This window comes from Delphinus delphis, chromosome 1, assembly GCF_949987515.2.
Source record: "Delphinus delphis chromosome 1, mDelDel1.2, whole genome shotgun sequence".
Classification (NCBI taxonomy): Eukaryota; Metazoa; Chordata; class Mammalia; order Artiodactyla; family Delphinidae; genus Delphinus; species Delphinus delphis.
The window spans coordinates 94,994,569-95,017,506 of record NC_082683.1 but is presented as its reverse complement, the minus strand read 5'-3'; the positions used below and the strand labels follow the sequence as shown (position 1 = coordinate 95,017,506).

The window sequence follows — 22,938 nt, the reverse complement described above, 5'->3', positions numbered from 1 at the left end:
TCACACCGCATTTCTCTTCCCTCTGTAAATCACTGAAAAGGCAAAGAAGGGAAGAAGCCACGAAATGCATTAAATTTGCAGACATTTTCTTAAATTAAAAAGCCCTTAAATGTCTCTGAGGTTCAGATTACCATTTTAATTTGAAATGCTATTTTTGCAGCACTTCACAGCAAATAAACAAAATTAAGAGAATCTGAACTGTTCAAAGGGCAAAAAGAAACTCACCAGCAGGTTCTAACTAAGCAGGGTATTCTCTCTCCTGCTTGATGAAATGAATCCTCCCCAAGAGTCTCTTTGAGCTCAGATTACTGACCCAGGACAAAGAACTTTCCTCTCCACCCCCAGGCCTTTTATTAATTGAGCTTACTTTGGGCCTGTCATTGTGACCAACAATGTATATCTCCTTTAATCTTCAAAACATCTTATGAGGAGTTTTTTCCAATTTTCAGATGAGGAAACCTATACTTAGAATTGAAGCAAGTTGCCTCAGGGTAAGGGATGGTGGCCACATTTGAATCCAGATCTGTCTCTTAAAAAAAAATCCATTCATGCTGTTGAAAAGCTTTAGGATAATCCAAGAGTAAAGCAAGACCAAAAGTCTTAGACAAAAAGATTCCCAAGGCTTCTCTTAGCATATCTGGAGGCCCCATGTCAGCCAGGGACCTAATCCGACTACTCCTGTGTATAGAGAGGAGAAATGCTGAAATTGGAAGCAATTTAGAATCTCTCCCTTAATACAATGAATTCTGTATGATGTAGAGGCCCCCATATACTCATTTTTTGAGAGTGTTGCAGGATTTCTACAAGGATCTCCTTAAAGAGAGGGTCAGATCTCGTCAGGTTTAAGACTGAAATTGCTAAGGAAGGGAGAAGCAACAATCAGGGCCAGCCCAGAGGGACAGAGGAAGGGGACAGTAGTGACCTAGAGCAGTGCTTCTCAAACTTGGAGAGTCAGAATCACCTGGGAACCTGACAGAAACACGAAGGCCCAGGTCTTACCCACGTCAGCAGGCCTGGTTCTCTACATCCTTTATTAGCTCTCCAAGAGATTCTGATGCACACCAGAGTTTGAACACTACTGTCTAAGCAGTGATCCTCAAACTTGAACATGCATGTGAATCATCTGGGGATTTAGTAAATCTGGGTGGGGCCTAAGATTGTACGTTTTGAACAAGCGTTCTGGTGATGCTGATGAATAGCAAGGTCTAAGAGTGATGGTTTTCAAGCATTAAAAAAAAAAAGTATTGCGACTCTTTCTCTAACAAAATCTTAGGTAAGGGATTTCCCTGGCGGTCCAGTGGTTAGGACTCTGTGCTCCCAATGCAGGGGGCACGGGTTCAATACCTGGCTGGGGAACTAATATCCCGCATGCAGCATGGCGCGGCCAACAACAACAACGACAAAACAAAATCTTAGGGAAGACCAGAATACAATACACCACTCCTCACCTCTTAGGGGCCCCCAAGACACTTCTACTACCCCTCTATGGCTCAGGGGAAACACTAATTTAAAATGGCCATAATACTGGAAATAGTTTCCAAGAATGCAGACCCAAGCCCGTGTACATTTCACTGAAGACCAGGGGCTTATGGTCATTAGTACTTTGGGAGTTTTTTAAAGTAATTTTTTTATAATTTAGAACTTTCCTCACAGTTTTTTTTTTTAACACCTTTATTGGAGTATAATTGCTTTACAGTGTTGTGTTAGTTTCTGCTGTATAACAAAGTGAAATCAAAAAGAGAAAAACAAAAACCGTATGCTAACACAGTTTGTTTTTAATAAGCCAGGTCTGTTTCCCTGTAGTCACTGGAAACAGAAACTCTTTAAAAATTAATAGGGATTATTCTTATTTCAGACCTGCAGGTGGGGCAAGAATTAGAAAGCATGAGTCCTGCTGTGCTCAGAGAAGTAGTAGACTGGGAGAGGAAATAGAAAACAGGCAGCACAGAGAAGCATGTGTCCTACCAGTGGAAGGAAGTTTCGGAGGGGAGCTGGCCTAGGCTGGGAGGCTGTCTGGTGGGCTTTACTGGTAGGAAGGCTTCATTTCCACTCACACTCTCTGAAGTCAGCCATGTCTGATTGTGTGTATGTGTATGTGTGTTTACGTGTCCCGTCTGTACTTTGGGGTTGATAATATTCCCTGGGGGTTTTCCCACGACTCCAAATCAAGCAGGTCTCCTAGAAGATCCCTCGTGAAGCAGTACATGCTACTTACTGGGTCAGCACACACAGCTCTGTGTGGTCATCTCCGTGGCCCCAGCCAAGTGTAGCCTCTGTGGGGCACCCCGAATAGCCTAGACAGGATCAGCCATGAGCACACCTGAGTGGCAGTGAGGGTTATCTTTACTCCAGCTACCCTTTCAGCACCCCTTTTCCTCTGCTGGCCATGTCCACCCATGCAAACTGGAAGCAGACATCCTAGCTCTCTGCAGGCTGTCAGCAGATTCCAACAGCTGACTACTAAAAGTGAGGTTAGGGACTTCCCTGGTGGCGCAGTGGTTAAGAATCCACCTGCCAATGCAGGGGACCCGGGTTTGAGCCCTGGTCTGGGAAGATCCCACGTGCCGCAGAGCAATTAAGCCTGTGTGCCACAACTACTGAGCCTGTACTCTAAAGCCCGTGATCCACAACTACTGAGCCCACGTGCCATAGCTACTGAAGCCCGGGTGCCTAGAGCCTGTGTTCTTCAACAATGAGAAGCCCGTGCACCGCAACGAAGAGTAGCCCCCGCTCACCACAGCTAGAGAAAGCTCGTGTGCAGCAACGAAGACCCAACACAGCCAAAAATTAATTAAAAAAAAAAAAGTGAGGTCAGACCAGCAGTATTGGCATCACCAGCATCACCCGGACCTTGTTTGTAGTGCAGTCTCAGATCTTTCCTACACCTACCAAATCAGAATCTGGTTTTAATAAGGCCCCAGGTGATTCAGATGTACAATAAGGTTTGAGAAGGTCTGCTCTAAAGCAGCAGTTCTCAGCTTTGGCTACACTTTAGAATCACCCAAAGAGCTTTTAGAAACCCTGATGCCCAGACTTTACCCCAAACCAATTAAATCAGATTTTCTGGGGATATAGCCCAGGCATCAATTACTCTTAAGCTCTCAAAGTGACTCAGTGTATAGCAGGGTTGGAAACCACTCTCTGAAGTGAGGGATGAAGCGGCTGCCTCTCTGAAACATATTTACATTTTCCTGTGGGACCCTGGAAGACTGAAAAAATTTCAGAATCCAAAGGAGTTCATCTCCACTGGTGGAATCTGAGGGGAGACAATCTAATAGGGGAGAAAATGTTATGGGAGAGGGGAGTAAGGACCCCTCGCATCACAGAAAGAATGCATTTGCCTTTCTAATTGAAGTCAGCTTTCTTTTTAAAATTAAGGGCTGCATGAGCCTTTGTTGTTGTTTTTAATTTATTTTTATTTATTTTGGCTACACCAGGTCTTAGTTGCGGCACACAGAATCTTTGTTGCGGCATGAGGACTTCATTGCGGCATGCACACAGGATCTAGTTCCCCCACCAGGGATCAAACCTGGGCTCCCTGCATTGGGAGTGCAGAGTCTTACCCACTGAGCCACCAGGGAAGTCCCTGAAGAGTCAGCTTTGATCCTGACTTAAGTCACCTTAAAGAGCAACAAAAAAATTCCTTTCTATAGTATACATGAGAAAAATGACTTACCCATTCCAAGTGTACTTCCAGAACAGGTTACTGTAAGAAATAAAAACACAAGCATTTAAAATATATTTATTGATGTATTTGAGATGGTGAAGATATAATTTAAGAAAGAATAATAGGAAAGTGAACCAAAGAATGAGTAAGAATCAGCTTAGGGGATAAGAGAAGGAGATACCTGCTAACAGTATGAACTTGGACAAGTTACTTGACTTTTCTGTGCCTCAGTTTATCTGTTAAGTGGTAAGAATAAGAATGCCAGTCTCGGACTTCCCTGGTGGCGCAGTGGTTAAGAATCCGCCTGCCAGTGCAGGGGACATGGGTTCGAGCGCTGGTCCGGGAAGATCCCACATGCCGCGGAGCAACTAAGCCCGTGCACCACAACTACTGAGCCTGTGCTCTAGAGCCCACGAGCCACAACTACTGAAGCTGGTGCACCTAGAGCCCACGCTCCGCAACAAGAGAAGCCACCGTAATGAGAAGCCTGCGCACCGCAACAAAGAGTAGCCTCTGCTCGCCGCAACTAGAGAAAGCCCACACAGAGCAGCGAAGACCCAATGCAGCCAAATAAATAAATTAATTAAAAAAAATAACCTCATAGGGTTGTTATAAGGGTCAACTGAGTTAATACATGTAAAGCCCTTAGAATAGTGTCTGGCACACAGCACTCAATAAATATTAGTCATTATTATCATTTACAGTATCATCCTAATTACAGGATTAAGGCATCATTGATATTGGAGAAAAAAACACACACACACCAAAAAACGAAACCAAAAACCTTCCCCCAGATGCATGGTTTTTACTAGGGAGACAGAACAAAGGTAGATTCCTTAACTTGAGTCTAGACAGCCAACCCTTACTAAAGTAAATGGCTACAGGCTTGAGATAACACCCCACCAAAGGTATTAGAGTTCCAACTAACAAACTGTCAGAGGAATGACTCTCTAAGGGTTGAATTGTGAGTATTAAGTAGGAGAAAGAACAGACTTCCATCACTCACTTACTGGCTGTATAATCATAGACAAACACATACGCTCTTTTATTCATTCTTTTTTAAATTTAAAATGTATTGGGCAACAGTTACATGCAAAGTACTGAGAGTCCAAGAGATTACCATTTAGCAGAAATAACACACATTCAACTCACAGTAATATGGTGTGGTGAAGATAAAAGTGAGGTGGAGTCATAAAGGAGGGAAACGAACTCAGACTATGAGAACTGGAGAAGACTTCAGAGAGGAGGGAGAGTTTGGGCTGGTGGAGTTCCCTTGGTTGAGGTGGGGTGGAAATCCAGGCAAAGAGAGGAGTGCTGCATTACCTCAGAAACATGATGTGCCATGGTATGTGTGTGTGCCAAGGGCAGATGTGTGTGAATTGTTCCATGTGACTAGAGAATGGAGTCTTCTCAGGAGAGATGTTGCAGAATGAACCTAGAATTGTACTGTCCAATACAGTAGCCACTTAGCACATGTAGCTATGAGCATTCCAAATGTGGCTACTCTGAACTGAGATGTGCTGTATTAAATAAATGCACACAAGATTTTGAAGACTTAGTATAGAAAAAATATATAAAATTTTTATATTGATTCCATGTTGAAAAGTAGAATATTTTGGATAAAAATTAACTAAAATATACTATTAAATTAATTGCACCTATTTCTTTTTACCTTTTTAACATGGCTACTAGAAAATTTAAATTTTTCACACTTGCATTAAATTTCTATTGGATAGTGCAGGTGTAGAAAGACAGATGGGGGACAGATTGTAAGGGACCTTAAATGCCATGCTCAGAGGATTGAATTTTATTCTATGGGGCAATAGAAAATTTCTGAGGATTTTGAGGCATGAAAGAAAGATAGTTGGGTCAGTGTCCTAGAATGACAACTCTAGCAATAGTAATGAAGACTGGCAAGAGGGCAGGAGGACAGGACTGGTGTAGTAGCATAGGGGAGAGGTAGTAAGACCCTGAAATATTGAAGTAGCTATAGGAATGAAGAGAAGAAGTTGGATTTAGAAACCATCATGGAGTGAACAGGACAGGGCTGGGAGACTACTAAAACATGGAGGGTGAGGGAGAGGGAAGCTGACTCCTGGGTTTTCAGCTTGAGTACTTGAAACAAGGATGACAGAAGATAAAAAACTGCAGAAGATCAGAAATTCCTTTTAGCCTTGAGGAGTTGAAATGCCTGGGTCTTATCTCTAAGTAGATATAACACATTTGCATATGGATTTAGGGGTTAGAAGAAGAAAAGGGTTGTAAGTAGAGATTTGGGAGCCTCTGAGTCTCAGTTTGTTCATTTATATATTGGAGATAATAAAATCTGTTGAACCTACCTCATAGAGTTATTTTGAGCATTCAGTGAAATATTGAATATGAAAACGCTTGATAAATTTCAAAACATTATGCAAATATAGTGAAGTATTGTTGTTGACCTGTAGGCTCTTCTTCCTAAGAGGTCATCCTCAGCCCAACAACCTATTCCTGGCCCTTCCCATAGGGCCATGTTTTGGGCCAGCTTGTCCTCTGGACAAGATAATGAAAAAGCAAGGAATCAGAGCATGACAACCAAGGACAGCAAGAACACCTCCTGAAGAGGACCTGGCCTCATTGCATCACCAGGAGCCATCTTGAACCTTCTTGTCACCAACCCATAATTGGAAATTTTAGATTCTGGTTATTAGTAAAGTTTCTGAGCCAATATTTATTCCTCTTCTTGTGTTCACCTGCAAAGTTCTAGGGCTTCATCATCTCTTCATTTTATTTTATTTTAGAAATATATGAAAACTATATGACTATGCCCTGGGCAAGGTAGCAGAACGTGTTGGAATACAGAACAGGAGAATTGCTAATGTTTTTCTGCCAGCTTTGGTGAGATGGCAGTGGCTGACATTCATGTGTTTTGTGATCACAGACTGTCTGCCCACTCATATTTCCAAACCTAGCTTATGATTTATAAATTTGTTTTTTTCTGATCCTCCAACTCTCCCTCAGTCATAAGTCTGAATCTGTGCAAATAAAGGTTCAAGTCTCTTATTTCAAACATTCAGGTTGTTTGTCATGATCTCTAACGCTATGTTACAAACCTATCCCCAAATCTCAAAGCAGAAAATCATTTTAAATCTGCTTTACTGTTCAAGCAGCAAGCATCTGGTCCTTTTTCTGAAGGAGAAAAGAGAGAGAGGGATGAGAGGAGTGTCTCCAAATCAAGTAATAATAAAGCATCACAATTCCAAAGAAGCTTGGGGTCCCCAGTAGCCAGAATCTGCCTGCAGGAGGTACACAATGTCATGCCCTCTTTGACCTTCCTACATAGCAAATAAGTGTGATTGTTCTGAGTCTTAATTCACAGATTGAGTTGAGGGCTAGTTTTAAATAAAGGGTCATAATTTGTCCTACCTGAATATATTTTTTTTGGACAGAAAGTAAGCTTCAGTCCTGTCTCAGCAACTGGGGAGACCATCACGGTATATACATCCCCGCAGGGTATCTCGGTGATATCACAGAAACTGAGGCCAGCGCTTGGGGCACACGTGAAAATGCCTTTGGAACCATAGAGGTCAGTGCTGTAATTGGCAGAGCCCCTGGAGGCCTGCCAGTAGATCCGGATACCATTAGGGACCAGCCTATATAATTTCACCCCCAAAGGGCAGCAGGAACCTGAAGGATATAAACAAACAAAAACAAACACATCACTATTCCACCATCACCACAAACCTGGCCTTTGTTATTATGGGGAAACAACCTAAGTAGCCTACTCCATAACAAATGATTAGAGCAAGATTTGAGGAAGTATTCAAGTTCCTTCTGTGGTGGGTCACATGATTAGAAATCCATGTGTGAGGGTGAGGTGGGGCATGAGTTTTTAATAGAGAATAATGGTGAGGCCAAAAGTCCACGCTTGGCAGATACGTATTGTATATGACTCAAACTTTATGAGTCAAATGCACAGAATTCTTGTCAAGATCTCTCATAGTGCCCTATTTTCATATGATTTTAGTGGGATTCAATTTAAATATAATTCAGTGCATTCAGCATTAACTGAAAAGACCTATTTTGCTGAGCTGAGTAGCATGACACCTGTCGCTGGTCCACTCTCCATTGCATGCTAGCTGACTGGGTACTTTTCCTTTCTCTTTTCCTGAGTACCTTGAGCAGGCCACATGTTAGGTGTCAAATGGTGGATTCCTCAGTAACTAAAATAAAAATGCTATTGTATAATAATAAAAAATTCAGTTACAGATAGACGTCTTTGATTTATTCTTTAAAAAAAAAAAAAAAGGTTTTTTAGGTGTGAAGGTAAGCAATGGGCCATATTTCCAGAACTGGATATCAAGGTGAAAAATTAGGCAGCAAACCTAATGAAAGCTAATAGGCCAAAAGGAATGATAATCCAGCTTATGTATGTGTAGCACATTTTAAGTGCTTTCATATCATGATCATTCCTATTTCTCTTACCAATGAGGAAATGGAATCAGAGAATAAGATAACGCGGTGCAGCTTAAGAAGCCAGGTCTTTAAGCTCCTAGTTAAAGACTCACTCTACTACCTTTGGGATGCCAAGATTATATTTCAACTCTCCCACCCCATGCCTCGGGGCAGATACAGCTAACTGGTCATCGTACTCTCTCCCATTAAGACTGAGAAGCATCCTTAGAAGATTTTTAGAAGAAACAGTTCTCCAAGCAGCCACTTCAATGGACTAGAATATTACCAGAGAAATCTTATTTGCTAACCCTGTACCACTACCTACTTCTCCCACTATTTCCTAGTGGCTTGGTCTTTGTGAAGAACAAGATGCAATACTGTGCTCTGTTAACCTGTTGAAATAAGAAACCATAGAAGAAGCTGGAGTGGTTTAGAAGAGTGAGGTAGTAGCATAAGAAGAAGAAGAAAGAAAAATTCAAACCAACTAGAATGTGTGATCTAAATCCTTTCTGAAAACTCTGCCAGACTGAGTTACTCTGTGCTGCAGGTAGCTGGGTCATATAAAAACCTATCCTTCTTTCAGAAAAAGTACACCTGAACCTTGTTACCAGGGGAGTTAATTCACCAACTACTAACAGAAGCCTCTGAACCTTTGAGGTCCTAAGTCAAGAGGAAAACTGTAAACATTTTAGAAAGTAATCTGAACTTACCATGCAAGCTTGGTGGAGATGCAGCATCTTTTAAAATGAGGTGGAAAGACTATGTCTGGATCTATAATAGTCAAAGTCCTTGTTGATACTCTAGAGCTAGAGGTTAGAATTCACTTACTCGAGGAATAACTTTGGTAGCCACAGTCCGCAGTCAACCCAGTGGCACTAATTGCTTTTAATGCCACTGCGTAATTGATGCCGCATGTGATGCATCCCAGGAGGCAGTGGTTTTGATGGGTGTGACACTTAGACTGTCCAGTGTGTGACTCCAGAGCTGTCACATAGGTTTGGGCGCCGGTCCCAACAGTCCAGCTCACGTTGATTACCGATTGTGTGACCTGAGTTACTGTCAGACTGGCTGGGCAGCACGGCACTTAAATGAGGAAAGAGAAAAAAATTGGGGATTTATTTCCAGTGAGGGTTATTTGTGAAAACTAACCAAGTATGGTATTTTGCCTGTGTTTCATTCAATATCCTAAATTTCTCAAACCTTCAACTGTTAATCAAAACGTCCTTAATAACTGTAAATGGAATATAACCTTTAAAAATTGTGAATCACTATATTGTAACTTCTATAACATTGTACCTCAACTATACTTCAATAAAAAGATAAATTTAAAAAAACTTAAAAATTTTTCTTTTGTTAAGTAAAATCTCATTCCCTCTGATACGTTATTTAACATCACTGTATATAGCAGGTGCTTTCCCCAAGAATGCAGTGCAATAACTGGCTATGGGTAATGTGAGATTCTCCCCAATTTTTTTCAGAATAAGAAAGAAACCCTTTGTTGTTCTCCAACTTTAACAATTCCAATTGCAAATTCTAAAGCAATGGTTGCATTCACCTTTTCTCCCAATATATCTTAACGTTTGCAATGAAATGTATTTTGCCTTTCTCATGCATTTCGTAGTACATAGTTGATATAAAAGCTCAAAATATTCTTAGCCACCTAAGACTGCCACAACCAATTCTCAACTTTTCAAAGATCCATTATACAGGATATAGAATATCTGGAATCTTCCTGCGTATTTGGCATTGTCTCTGTTATGCTGCCCTTTACGTTTCAACTTATCTAGTCTAAAGTGCCATCTATCATTGTATATAAGAGAAAATAATGTCCAAAGGCTTTAATTTGCTGAATTTCATTCACACACAATGCTATGAAGCAATAACAGCTTTCGTTTATCATGCTCTTACTGTGCATCAGGCACTCTAAGTGCTCTGCAGCATAAATAACGTAATATTCACAGCCACCCGATAAAGCCATTATCCCCTTCTAGCAATTAGGAAACTGAAACTCAGAAATCAGTTTTTAGAGAAAGATTTGAAAGGGCTGAACCAAAGAAATAAATAATAAACTAGCTCATTTGGTCACTTGTTAGTTGTTTTGGTAGATTGTGTCATGGGGGAATACGAATTCAAATAAATGTTTTTGCAGAGTCAGTGTATTCCTCCTTTGATGTTGGTATTTGATATATTAGAGCCTTCAGATGATACTTTTACAGAACCTGTGTGAAAGTTTTCTAAGACTGGGGCTCTTTGAAAGGCCTCTCTGAGTTTAAGGTATTTCTATCACACTTAGGGTAAATCAAATAAGAAAGTTCATGTCCTAAAACAATTCCTAAGGACCCCATTGAAGTTGAGGTTCAGGCTGTGGTGGCTACATACCCGTTTCTAAGGGCACACTGTAGCTGGGCAGGCTCCGTCCTGCTGGTGTTTCAGCCACAGCGGTGACGGAGAACACTGAGCCGCAGGGCAAGCCCCACAAGGTGCAGGACTCTCCCGTGCTGCTGCACCGGTGCAGCCCTTTCTCTCCCTGGGCAGTCACCGTGTAAGTGGCCTCATCATTAGTGGATCGCCAGTACACGTTAATCATGGAAAAGGCATCCTTCGAAACATTTTTGATTTCAGGACGGCAAGGAGCTAAGAGATTTTAGATTATGAATTGAAACAGTCAGAATCAAAAATATCACACGTGCCATTTGGTCTAAAACTGACCTTTCCCCCCCATATGAGATCATTACTTTCGACCATACCATGCACATAGGGCAAATTCATAGAGCCTTTGTGTGGAAACCTTGTTGACATTGACATATGGTATTGGGTTCCCATAGCGTCGGACTAATTAGAAAATGTTAAGGAGCCATTTGAACTCCAATAGCGAAAGTAATTAGGACAAACATTTGTGGCCTTAACCTTCATGGTGTGAATACAGGCAGGCGCCCCAAAGGTAGGAGGAAGTGAATGGCTGAGGTAATCTCTAGCAAAACCTTCCACTCTCCCCATGGTCTCCTATTTCCTTTTTGTCCTCTTTCCCTCTTCCACCTTCTCTTCTGCATCTCCTTAGTAAGACAGGGGCTCTCAGGGTCACCACAACAGGGTGGCTAATGGCAGTTAGCCTTCTTACCGAATGCCCTTCCTGAGGGACATAGCTGGGGGGAGCCGTTCAGAATCAATGAGTGAAATCTTTCCTGTATCATACCTGTGGTTATAAATCGGGAAGTACACGATGTATTGCTGCCCCGGACTTCACTGAAGGAATACACCGTGATGTTGTACTTGGTGTCACACTCTAGAGCAGAAAGGGTGCAAGCCGGAACAGTGTCATTGCATTCAACCACGCTGAACCCATCTACGGCCTTGGTTTCATAAAGTTCGGCACCACGGACAGGAGACCAGACGATCTCTACTCTGTCACTGGACACCAACACAGGGTTAATGTCACCAGGACAACAGGGGGCTGAGAGCAGGAACAGAGAGAGAGCGGAGGTCAGTACAGGAGCCATGCTGTCAGAGTGGCATTGAGTCCTGGCGTCTCTGTGCCCAGAGCCTCTGCACTACCCTCCTAAGTCACTGCCACAATCTCCTACAGGTCTGTCCAACTCCAATCCTGGCCTAACACCCACTACATAGAGGATAACTTCTCCATGCATGACATTCAAGGTTATTACAAACTCAACCCAGTCGATATGTCCAGCTGCCCCTCCCCATCCCCTGCCTCACCAGACCCCTCAATTCCCACACGCGCTTTTATTTCCCTATGCCTCAAAGATTGTGTTCGTGCTACTGGAATGAGGTTCCCTTCTTCTGCCTGACAAAATCATGTTTAGTTTAACTTTAGATCCTATCAGTCTTTCCAGACACTAAACTAGATAAAACTAGGGGGTGGAGGAGGGGAAGAAGCATTGTATTAGTAGATTTTAGAAGAGGCCCTATACTACCTCACAGACAAATTCTGACAAGTGTCTAACTCACATGGAGTTTCTCTGGAATGCTCTTGCCCCACCTACATTCCACCATCCTTAAAGGCCTCTACCAGAGGCCACTCTCTCTGGTAGACCCTCCTGTGCTCCTGAGACCTTATTGATAGCCTCTGACTCTAAATTCCAAAAGCACCAATTATTTGATTCCTTCATCTTGGTAAAAATGTAGGGGCCTAGGTTCGATCCCTGGTCAGGGAACTAGATTCCCCAAGAATGCCACAACTAAGAGTTCACATGCCACAACTAAGGAGCCCTCCTGCTGCAACTAAGACCAGGTGCAACCAAATAAATAAATATTAAAAATGCATTCCAGCTAGTATTATTATTTATATAATTATATTATTCTTGTTTGTCAATATAGTTAATTAATTTTGTCACTCACTCCATTAATTCTTTAAAAATCGAGCATCTCCCATATGCCAGTCATACTATGATAAGCATTCAGGATGAGAGATAAATAAAATACAATCCCTGCCCTTTGAAGACCCAAGCCTGGTGGAGAATAATAGTAAAAATAATAATGATGTTAATAAAAGTATTTGCATTGTGCTTTTCTCATATACAAAGACCTTTTCATATTCATGTTCTCGTTATTATTTGTCCCATTTTGCAGTAGCAGATACTAAGGAACTTAGCAAGGTAGACATCATTATTCCCATTTTGCAAATGAGTTGGTGGTCAAGTTAGGACTTAAACCCAGGTGTCCTACTCCAAAGCCCTCCACACCTTGTAGAATCTTTGCCATTGCATCCCTGTTTTCTGGGCTTGCGGAAAGAGTGAACTCTGAGACCTAAGGATCACCTCCCCTTCAGCCTTCAGCACAGGGCTGAACACTGAGTAGATCTTGGTGGAGGGTTCAACTTTTCAGAGCAAGCTTGAATAACAACATTCTTTCCCTTCTTTTCACTCCTAAACCTTTCATTCTTATTAAACTTGAGTCCACGAAGTCCAAATTCCCTAGTCTGGAAAGGATGTGAAAGAAGAGATTCACTTTCCATTCTTGGCCCTAGAATGGCTCCCAGGTGGTCTAGGTAAGTCAATAAGTGCAATGGATGATCCATTCTGCTGCTGAGTTGAGTGAACTCAGAACTCAACTCCCTTTACAAGCATCAAGTGCAACTCACCTGTGGTATAATTAAACACATCACCCAAAGGACTCTGTCCTGCCTTGTTATAGGCAAAAACACTAATAAAGTAAGTGAAGCCACACTCAGATAAGAAATTGCACTGGGTGAGGGAGGTGTTGCAGTGTACTTCCAAGCCATTGTCATTCTTCACAAAGGCCACATAGTAATCACCCAGATGCACGCTGGACCAAACCACAGACAGGTGGCCAGGGGGGTCTTCTTGGACTGTCACCTTTCCAGGTGCACAAGCAACTAGGAAATGATAAATAATAAACAGTTGTGAGAGTACTGCAAGAGATTTTCTTTGCATCTTTCTATGCAAGTAGCTCTTCACTAAATGTTAGTTCTCATTCCCAAAACACACAGATATTTCTAAATTGAAGCATAGACCTCCACATATGTATGTCTTTATCTCTTTGATGAGAATGAAAGTGGGAAGATATCTAAACACATATTCCAAACTATAGACATTCCATCTTTATCTTAAAAAAATAGCTCCTACCAGGCCTAGGTCTGTGAAACATGACGTAAATAAGAGACCACTATCTGTACTGCACAGCTAGAGTTGTGTATCACTCAAACTGGATCCTAGAATATTTACAACTTTACAAATGCAAAAGAAAATAAACTAATTAGTGAAAGATCTGGAATAGGAACCAGGTTTCCTAATTTTCAGTGTTTTTTCCAATGCACGAGATCTGGTTTCACTATCAACATTATTCAAACTCATCAGAAAGTCCAACTCAACACTTTCATTTAGACCAGGCTTTCATTTTTGCTAGTTCTAGAGTGTTCTGGAACATTGTCATGTGATTATTTGTTTCCCTAATGGTAGTCACTTTGGCTTACCAACCCCCCAGTGATCTCACTCTTGTTTACATACCAGTTCTCAGGGTCACTGCTGAAATTGATCTGCTAGATCCGGCATCATTAGTTGCTAAAACTGATATCAGGTACTCGGTTCCACACTGGAGAGAGGAGATGGTGCAGGAACTGAAAGTCGTACTACAGCTCAGCCTGGAAGAGTCACTCAAAGCCATCACGGTATAGTTGAAAGCTCCTTCTGTCGGTGCCCATGAAACATATGCCTCCAGAGAACCACTATCAAAAGAGACTTGAATGTTGGCAGGAGCACGAGGACCTACATTTTTGAGAAACAATTAAGATTTTTGCAGTAACCTCAAGAACCCAAGTAAGATTTGACCTAACAATATTGCAGAGCTTGGAGGATGGAGTACTCCAATCATATGATACTTGCAAGTGTACAAAGCATAAAATTGGGATTTAGGGTACCTGAGAACTGGTAACACATCTCCCATTAACTATGCAAACTCATAACTAGCTATATGACTTAGGCCATGTTATTTAATCTTTTTGTTATTTATTCATTTATTTTTCTCATCTGTAAAACAGATCCTAGCACATAGAGGTACTAAATAAATATCTTGAATAAATGAATGAGTGAACGCACAATTTGATAAGTGATAGAAATAATTAAATGAAATTATAAATGTGAAGGGCTAAGAGGGCCATGTGGGTATGTTATCAAGTGGTAGGTCAAATATTCTCTTATAGATTGATAAAGTTAAACAGATTAGTTTCAACAACATTCCTTCTTTACTTTTGACACATGCTAAGATATGTAAGAGCTTTTAGGTCACAGCTGTTTACAGAAGAGAAGACTTTCTATTCTAAATCAAAGGGAAAAAAGGAAAGTATCAAGTGTGATGGTCACACAGGAAGGCAGTTTTTTAGCATCTCCAAAACGATTTCCTCTGCATTCTTAGAAATATGCCTTCCTTTCATCAGGCTAATCCGCCTAAAAAACCTTGAGGCCCTCAATAAATGTTTGTGGAGAGAAAGAATGAGTGAATGTCTTGGAAGAGGCCCAGAGAGACTGGTTTGTCACAGACATCCTGACTCACCAGGCCCATCATGAATCACCTTAGGGCCACCTTGCTCTGATTTCTACCTGGAGAAGTAATATAAAAGGCAAACCCTTCACTTCTCCCTACATTTCTGCTTCGGCCTATAGACAATGGGGCTTCTACTCCCCTCCAAAGTAGGAACTGTTGGAGAGAACATTTCTGGTTTCTTTCCACTTTATCCTTGGTCCTCCCCAAGAGATGAAACAGCTAATCTGGTTGGTGAGTCCGGCATCTACTAGGCCATATTGTCAGAGGATGACTCACTCTGCCTCAAGAGAAGGAAAAATCTCTCTCCTTCCCTCTCTCTCCATCTCATTCTTTTGGCTCAGAGCAGCAGCTTAGTTTGGTTATCATGTAGTAGGATGCCCCGGTCAGGTATCCCTGCAATGAGGATTGTGAGAACACACACCATGCATCAGCTTCTCAGCCTATAGCTGGAGGAGAGGTGGTGGGAAGCCCCTCGTTGACCTCAGGCCGAAACTGAGGACTTTGGGAAATATATCTGAAATATTGATTCCCACCACAGCACAAAATGCCATAACAGGAAGTTTGTTGTTTCTGTTGCTGTGCCTCTAGAGCAATGCCAGCTGAAAGTGGGGACACACTCATTAAATGTCTGCTGAATAAATTCTTGTTTGGCCCAGTTTTTTTGGTCTCTACTCCTGGTCTGAACCTATGAAGGGACAAGAGGTGACTGGTAAACCTACTAAGAATTATCTCCTACTGTGTGACATTGAACATGTAAGCTGAAAATAAGTTGGCTCTGGGTGGGTGGTGCCATGCTCTGTGCGCTCTGAGCAGCATTTCTTTTTTCTTTTTTTTTTTTTTTTTTTTTGCGGTACGCGGGCCTCTCACTGTTGTAGCCCCTCCCGTTGCGGAGCACAGGCTCCGGACGCGCAGGCTCAGCGGCCATGGCTCACGGGCCCAGCCGCTCCGCGGCATGTGGGATCTTCCCGGACCGGGGCACGAACCCGTGTCCTCTGCATCGGCAGGCAGACTCTCAACCACTGCGCCACCAGGGAAGCCCTGAGCAGCATTTCTTTACACATGCCGTAAGCATTTAAACCACCGAGGAGGAATTATCAAGACACTATAAATAAGCTCATAATAAATTTAAATAGCTGCTGCCAGCTGCTCTGTACTTATCACTTAACGCTGCTCTCAGTGACTGCAATGCACAGCCCTTCTCATTAATCAAAAAGGAGAAGGTTGGGACTGAGCTGCAAAGTCCTTACCTGTTCTCTGATTGCAGGTGGAGTCATCCCCAGGTGTTCCGCTGGCATTCCACGCATAGGCCTTTATGGTGTAGAGAGTCCCAGCGTCTAAACTGGTGAATGTCAAGGAGGTGTTGGTGGTATTTTCTTTCCATATTCTCCCCAAACCATTAGCTCGCATAATGGACACAGAAAATCCAGTTGCCATATATACGGTTTCCCACTGCACAAGAATAGAGTCTGGGCTTGGAGAGCTTACTTGTAGAATTGGTGCAGCCAGCACTACAAAGACAAAAACCTGTGCATTTGTGTTACGAAAGTGCAAGAGAGGCTAATTCAAATTTAGGAATAGGTAATTTGAGGCTGATTATCCATATTATGAAAAAATTATTTACTTTGCAATAGGATTCATGACAGAGTTCCATTAAACAATTGGTATTTAAATGTGTATTAATTACAGATGACTCAGCAGAGGAAGGGGGAACAGAGAAATTCTAATATTAGGCATACCTTCAACTGGAAGTTGGTAAGAAATTAGATAAAACCTCCCTGTAATCATAATATAAATCAGTGGGGGGAATGATAGTTTATACTATTTTAACATGCACGCAACCTTTCAGAAATATGCTGAGGTACAACTTTATCAAATCAATTTAAGTCATGCTGATGACAAACTCTAAATAGTTTTATTTCCAACAAGTCAAAGTGCAGCAAAATCACTTCTATGTGTTCTTTATTCCACATGGTCTTTATTGATAATTGAGGTTAAAAACAGAAATCCCTGGGCTTCCCTGGTGGTGCAGTGGTTGAGAATCCACCTGCCAATTCAGGGGACACGGGTTCGATCCCTGGTCCGGGAAGATCACACATGCTGCGGAGCAACTAAGCCCGTGTGCCACAACTACTGAGAGTGCACTCTAGAGCCCACGAGCCACAACTACTGAGACCGTGTGCCACAACTACTGAAGCCCGCACACGCTAGTGCCCATGCTCTGCAATGAGAAGCCTGCGCACCGCAACGAAGAGTAGCCCACACTCTCCACAACTAGAGAAAGCCCGCACACAGCAATAAAGACTCAATGCAGCCAAAAATAAATAAATAAATTTATAAAACAAACAAACAAACAAAATGAAACAGAAATCCCTTTTTCAGAGATTTAAAAGCACGGATGCTTTTAAAGATACTCAGAAATGGGTTTTATTTTCCAAAGCATCTGGAATTTACATACCACCTCCTCCACAGACATTTGAATTCCAAAAAAAAAGTCACTTGGTGGCTTTCACTTCTGAGCCTTGAATCATAGACATTCACATGACACAGAATTACATCATGCATTTGCATCCTCAGTATAATTGATCCAGGTCACAAGCAATTGCTCAACAGAGGATGAGCAACCAGCTACCTGTCTTTGCCTGTTTTGGAGGCGATGCCTGGCTTCTCCCAGCAGGACTGATGGATCTGATGGTGATTTGGTACAAGGTTGCAGCCTTCAGGCCCGTCACAGTGCCTGGGGAACTGGCCACCACGGTTTCAATGACAGCGTTCCCGTCTCTGGCCGTGAGGAGGTAACCAGTGGCCCCTGGCACTGTAGCCCATTCCACAGTGATACTGTTGCTGAGTTTTGAATACGCCTGATCGATAGTGGGTATTTTGGGAGCTGAAAGAGATTTTGAAGGTGTACATTAGCTAGGGTACCTGTAAGGATTACTTCTTTCATCATTTTACTTTCAAACTAAGTCATTCTCATGTCATCCTTCAGACTTAAACCTTGCCCTTGTTTTCCAGATTAAGAAACAAACAAACAAACAAACAAAAAAACAGAGGAAAAGAAAGGCAAAGCTACTCTCCAGAAGAGAGCAAGAAAGCTCAAACCTCCCATTCAGGAATGGGACTTCAAAGAGGTTTTTCCCAGTTGCCTCCGGGATAATTTGCACTTTTTGTACTTTTAAAAGAGTTAACTAAGAGTAGGGAGCGATTTGGGAGAAGAACTCTGAGGGGAGGGAGAGAGAAACTGAGGGCTCCCATTCTGGAGGCTAATCCAGTCTGGCTTCTGTGAATCCCCAGGCATGCTTTGTCACGGGCCTCCCCTCCCTGCCCCACCTCTATGCGACGTCTCCAGCAAGGGTCCACCTTCATACCCCACCTCTGTCGAGGCTGTGATTTCCACCCACGCACTCTGCACATTTTCCAAGTGGCATTTAATCTAACGGAGGAAGGGGGAGAATTGAGTTCTTTGCTTCATAATTGAGCATACTGTCTTTAATATTATCAGAGTGTAACACTTTTCAGATTCTTCTATATAAAATAAAAATAAACTTTATTCTCTCCTTCTGTATCAAAACATCTGCTCCAGCCTAAGAATGGGATGCCGGGGTCCCTCCTCACCTGGGCCTGGCCATGGTTTGCCAGGAGGCCGTGAATGCTTATGTCATGAGTTTACACAAGGCATTCCTATACTTTGGGCATGGGCTAGAAGATGCAACGTGGTAATCAGATTTACTGCTCTGCAAAACTCCACGGACTCATAAATGCCCCGGGTGTAGGAGGTCCAAGTAGAAGAAAAGGTCAAACAAAAATATCTGGGTTTTAGGTTTGGAGCTGGCAACTGGTCTTTTATATTTATTGTACTGCATTTGCTGGGTAAAATCACTATATGCCAAGTTCAAAACTAAAGTGCAAAACAAAACTCTAGGGCAAAGAGGAGAAGTAAATACTGTCCAAATGTGTGATTTGCCAGTATCAACTCCCTCCCTCCAACAGACCCTAACCTGCAAAACGTGATACAGACAACTTCTCTTTCTGTACCCATAGCCCAGAAAGTTGGCTTTGGCAGCATCTCAGAAATAACCACGCTGCAAGAATGAACAAAGAGTCCACTGTGCACTGGCCAGACGTTCCTTGAACATCACCCAGGACTGTCTCCTTTGCCATCAAAAGAAAACTGTGATGGTTATAAATGCTGGGGAAAAGTTGCAGGGGCTCATCTTAGCCATTTGCCAGCAGAAGCTGACTCTGCGGGAAGCGCCTATGTCCCCTCCCTGTTGTAGGATAGAAAGCCCCCGCAGGGGTCTCACATTTATCCCTCCTACACACTCATCCCTTTTCTGCTCCCCCAGTTATTTGTTCTCTGTTAATACCTTCTTTCCTCTAACTTTGCGGTGTCTCTCAGTCCCTGCTGCTTCCTTTGTCCCCATTGTTCATCTTATCTCCTGTTAGCCGGTCCTGCTCATTGGAATGGACTGATTTCCTGGATAAATGACAACCAAACTAGACATTGTCGTGACAGTGCCTTCATGGAGTGGCTTGAAAGGCATCTAAAAGGCTGGCATGACACCGGCTATCTCCCCACAGGCCTGTCAAGGGGCCTGAGGACTCCACAAAATTTGTCGTATTGAATTGAGCTGGGAGGGGCACATTTGCCCAGCATAGTAGTACATGAAGCCAGTATCAGCAGGATGAAACGCGGTGTTTCATGATGGGAAAATAGCAAAGGATTTGGATTTCAGAATGCTGGGTTTGAGCCCTGGCTCTGCCATTTACTTCTGTCTATGAACATGTACAAGTGATTTAACCTTTTCTAGTCTCAGTTTTCTTCCTTGAGTATATGGAATATTAATAATTCCTACATCTTTGAGTTTACTTTGAAATGTAAAATATTTACATATTAAGATGGTAAAGATTAAGTAAAATAGTGAATGTAAGGGCACATTGAAAGGTAGGAAGGGTTAGTGTGTGTGTGTGTGTGTGTGTGTGTGTGTTTGTGTGTGTGTGTGTGTGTGTGAACCACGACGAGCAATTTTGGGGTTTGGAAAAGCCAGACTGCAGGGCGCTGCCATGGAGGGGTTGCTGCCAGGGAAGGTGGGATTATGGAGACTCTGGGGTAAGCACAGGCTGGAGAGACAGATTGCCTGTTTACACATGGTTCTAGAGCAGGATCTGACCAGTAACAGCAATGAAAAAAGATCAACACCTCTGTACTATGTTTCCCTGAAAGAGATGAGAAGATTGAGCAGGACGTGTAAGTCTCCATAAATTAGCAGCAGTTCTTCACTCTTTCTTTGTTCTGTATTTGGCCCGCTTACTGCACTGATGAAAGAGAAAAATTTATTCCCTAGATTTGCAATCAACCACTCTGATTAGTCAAAAATGAAACCCTTTGAGTCACAGCATCTGTGCATTCTACCAACTCAGAGATCTAAATTAGCCCACGTGGCCCCAGTGGCCAGACACAGATAAACGGCCGATGCCAGAGCCCAAAAAGAATCAGAACACACACACCCCAAATGAAACCTCCTATACAGTATCAATAAAACACATCACGTCTATTGAAAAGACAGGATGAATCAATTAACAGCCTCACCGGTACATCAGTCTGCCCCTTTCTTTTTCTCAAATAGTGTGGATAACGTGGGACTAAAAAGAGGCCTGTTCTGAGGGCTCAGTGTGTCCTGTGGTCCTGGGACCCTCTAAGAGACAGCAGAACTGGATTTTATCCAATCGAAGGGCCACTGATTTTTTAAAAATCACTTTGTTTATGGCTAAACAGTCCTTCTCACAGCTTCCTGGTCAATCCTGAAGGTGTCTCAAGAATAAGTGAGTAAGAATAAAGCATGAAATAATAATTTTTAAAAACCTATTATATAAGCACGGATTTTATGGCTCAGCCAAAAATCTATATCAAACATTTTAATTGCCTTATTTACATTTCCTTTTCTGTGGTATATACAAAATAATAAATAATATTTGTTCTTATTTGTGCTGAATTACAAAGAGAGTTTATTGGTGATATAATTGATATTATATGGTTCCTTCAGTTAATCTAAATTCCATTGAACATAAGTTTCCATTCTAGGGACTTAAATTTCTAGAATGTATGAGCCAGCAGAGGCCTGTAGAGAAATTATCCTCGCCTTCAGTCATTTATTCAAGAAAAATGGTGATAAAATCTCTTAAAAGAAAGCCTTTTTCCAGCTCTGGGTTTTCATTGTCTATATTTTAAGGATGCAATATCAGAAGTATAAAATCTTTTTTATTAGAGAATCTAATCTTTTTATTAGAGAATCTTTTATTAGAGCATCTTTTATTAGAGAATTTTGATCAAAACTGTTTCTAGTTTTCTCCTCTAATTCCTTAGAAGACAAATTAGGCTCTTCACTAAAATTTTGTTTCTTTGACTGGAATGATGATCATTGTAATACTTTACTGATGGTTAACCATGTTTGAGAAAAATCTATGACTGCATGACTCTATACATCTCAGGACTCAAGAAGAATATCTTATGAGGATGTATCTTTAAATTTTGATCCATGTATTTGTCTTACCAGTTACACTCACAGTGTGAGTGCTCAGAAAATGTTGAATATTTTTCCTGGTATAGCCTTTATATTTCAGGGTAGCCCAGGAATTAACAATGGAAATTAAAATCAAATACGGGGAGGGTAAACTTGCATTTCAGAGAATGTTACCTGTTTTTGTTGAAGCAACCTGAAAAAAGGAAAGTTTAGAATATTAGAACCATAAAGAAAAACATCATTTGGGGAAATGTAAAACCTAAGTCAGAGCAGTAATATACTTAGCACAACATGTTTATACATAGTGTGAGCAATCTTCCAATCCACACACAGTATTTGCACAAATTATTTTCAACACTCAGATCTACCACAATCCTAAATAAAATTGAGAGGATGGAGAGAGATCACATTACTGTTTCATTTTTCTCCCTGAATCTGCCTATTGAACTAAGTCAGTAGCTGCTGATGGATTTTTCAGAAATCTTTGTTCTTAAAACATAATGATATTCTTGTTTTCTTTCACTAGTAAATTGCATTAAATTTCAAACACACAAACATATACAATCATGGTATGCCTCCAAAGTATTTTGATTTCCATCTCCCCACCCCTGAAGCCCTCAAAAAAAGAGAAAGATATTGAATGTATCTTTTTTTCCCCCTAAATAGTTGCAGGTAGGTCGGAATGGTGAACTCACCATTTTAAGGCAGATAAGACTGAATCCAATCACAGACAAACATTTCACCTGTCCACCAGCCATCCTGTTGGACTGAGCACTCACATGGCACACAACAAAGTGGGCAGGGTCCTCTTTGGTCCCCGGGTGGGCAGCACTGTTTGTCGCTGGGATGTGGGGCTGTGATTCTGGGAACAGACCCCGGGAAGTAGCTCCTCCCCTTCTGTGTGGAGCTGACCTGTAACTAGGGGCACCTGGAGACTGGCAGGTACAGGTATTGCAAAGACTGAAAAAAAAGAAGAGAGTGGAAGAAAGCTATGCCAAGCGGGTCAAAATGCTACTGTAACATGGGTTTCAAGGTGATGTGTAGAATGCTCCCCTTTTCTATTAAAAATTCTTTTCTAGATAAAAACTTTATGAAGCTGTATAGAAATTATTGACATAGTGAAATGATTCTTTTAAATTTGGGGATCCTGACCAGTTTTATTTTTTCTTTTTCACCTTTATTTGTTGTTCTTATTGTTGTTTCAGTACAAAGTGATTGGTTCTGCTGTCGGCTGGTGTGGAGGGATTGGGGACATGTTGTTTAAGGGTAGAAACTTAAAACTAGTAGATAAGAAGTTCTGGGAAT

General features: G+C 41.8%; 1 protein-coding gene across 1 annotated transcript; it reads right to left on the bottom strand.

Moving 5' to 3' along the window:
* FNDC7 (fibronectin type III domain containing 7) lies at nt 1-22,391 on the bottom strand. The gene is made up of 12 exons (XM_060008174.1): nt 22,329-22,391; nt 21,808-21,826; nt 17,745-17,999; nt 16,363-16,623; nt 14,083-14,340; nt 13,197-13,451; nt 11,292-11,549; nt 10,478-10,732; nt 8,927-9,181; nt 7,070-7,330; nt 3,677-3,706; nt 1-32 (listed from the first exon to the last, which is right to left on the bottom strand). The coding sequence occupies exons 1-12, from the start codon at nt 22,389-22,391 to the stop codon at nt 1-3; spliced, it is 2,202 nt and encodes a 733-aa protein (XP_059864157.1).
* Nucleotides 22,392-22,938: the final 547 nt, after the last annotated feature.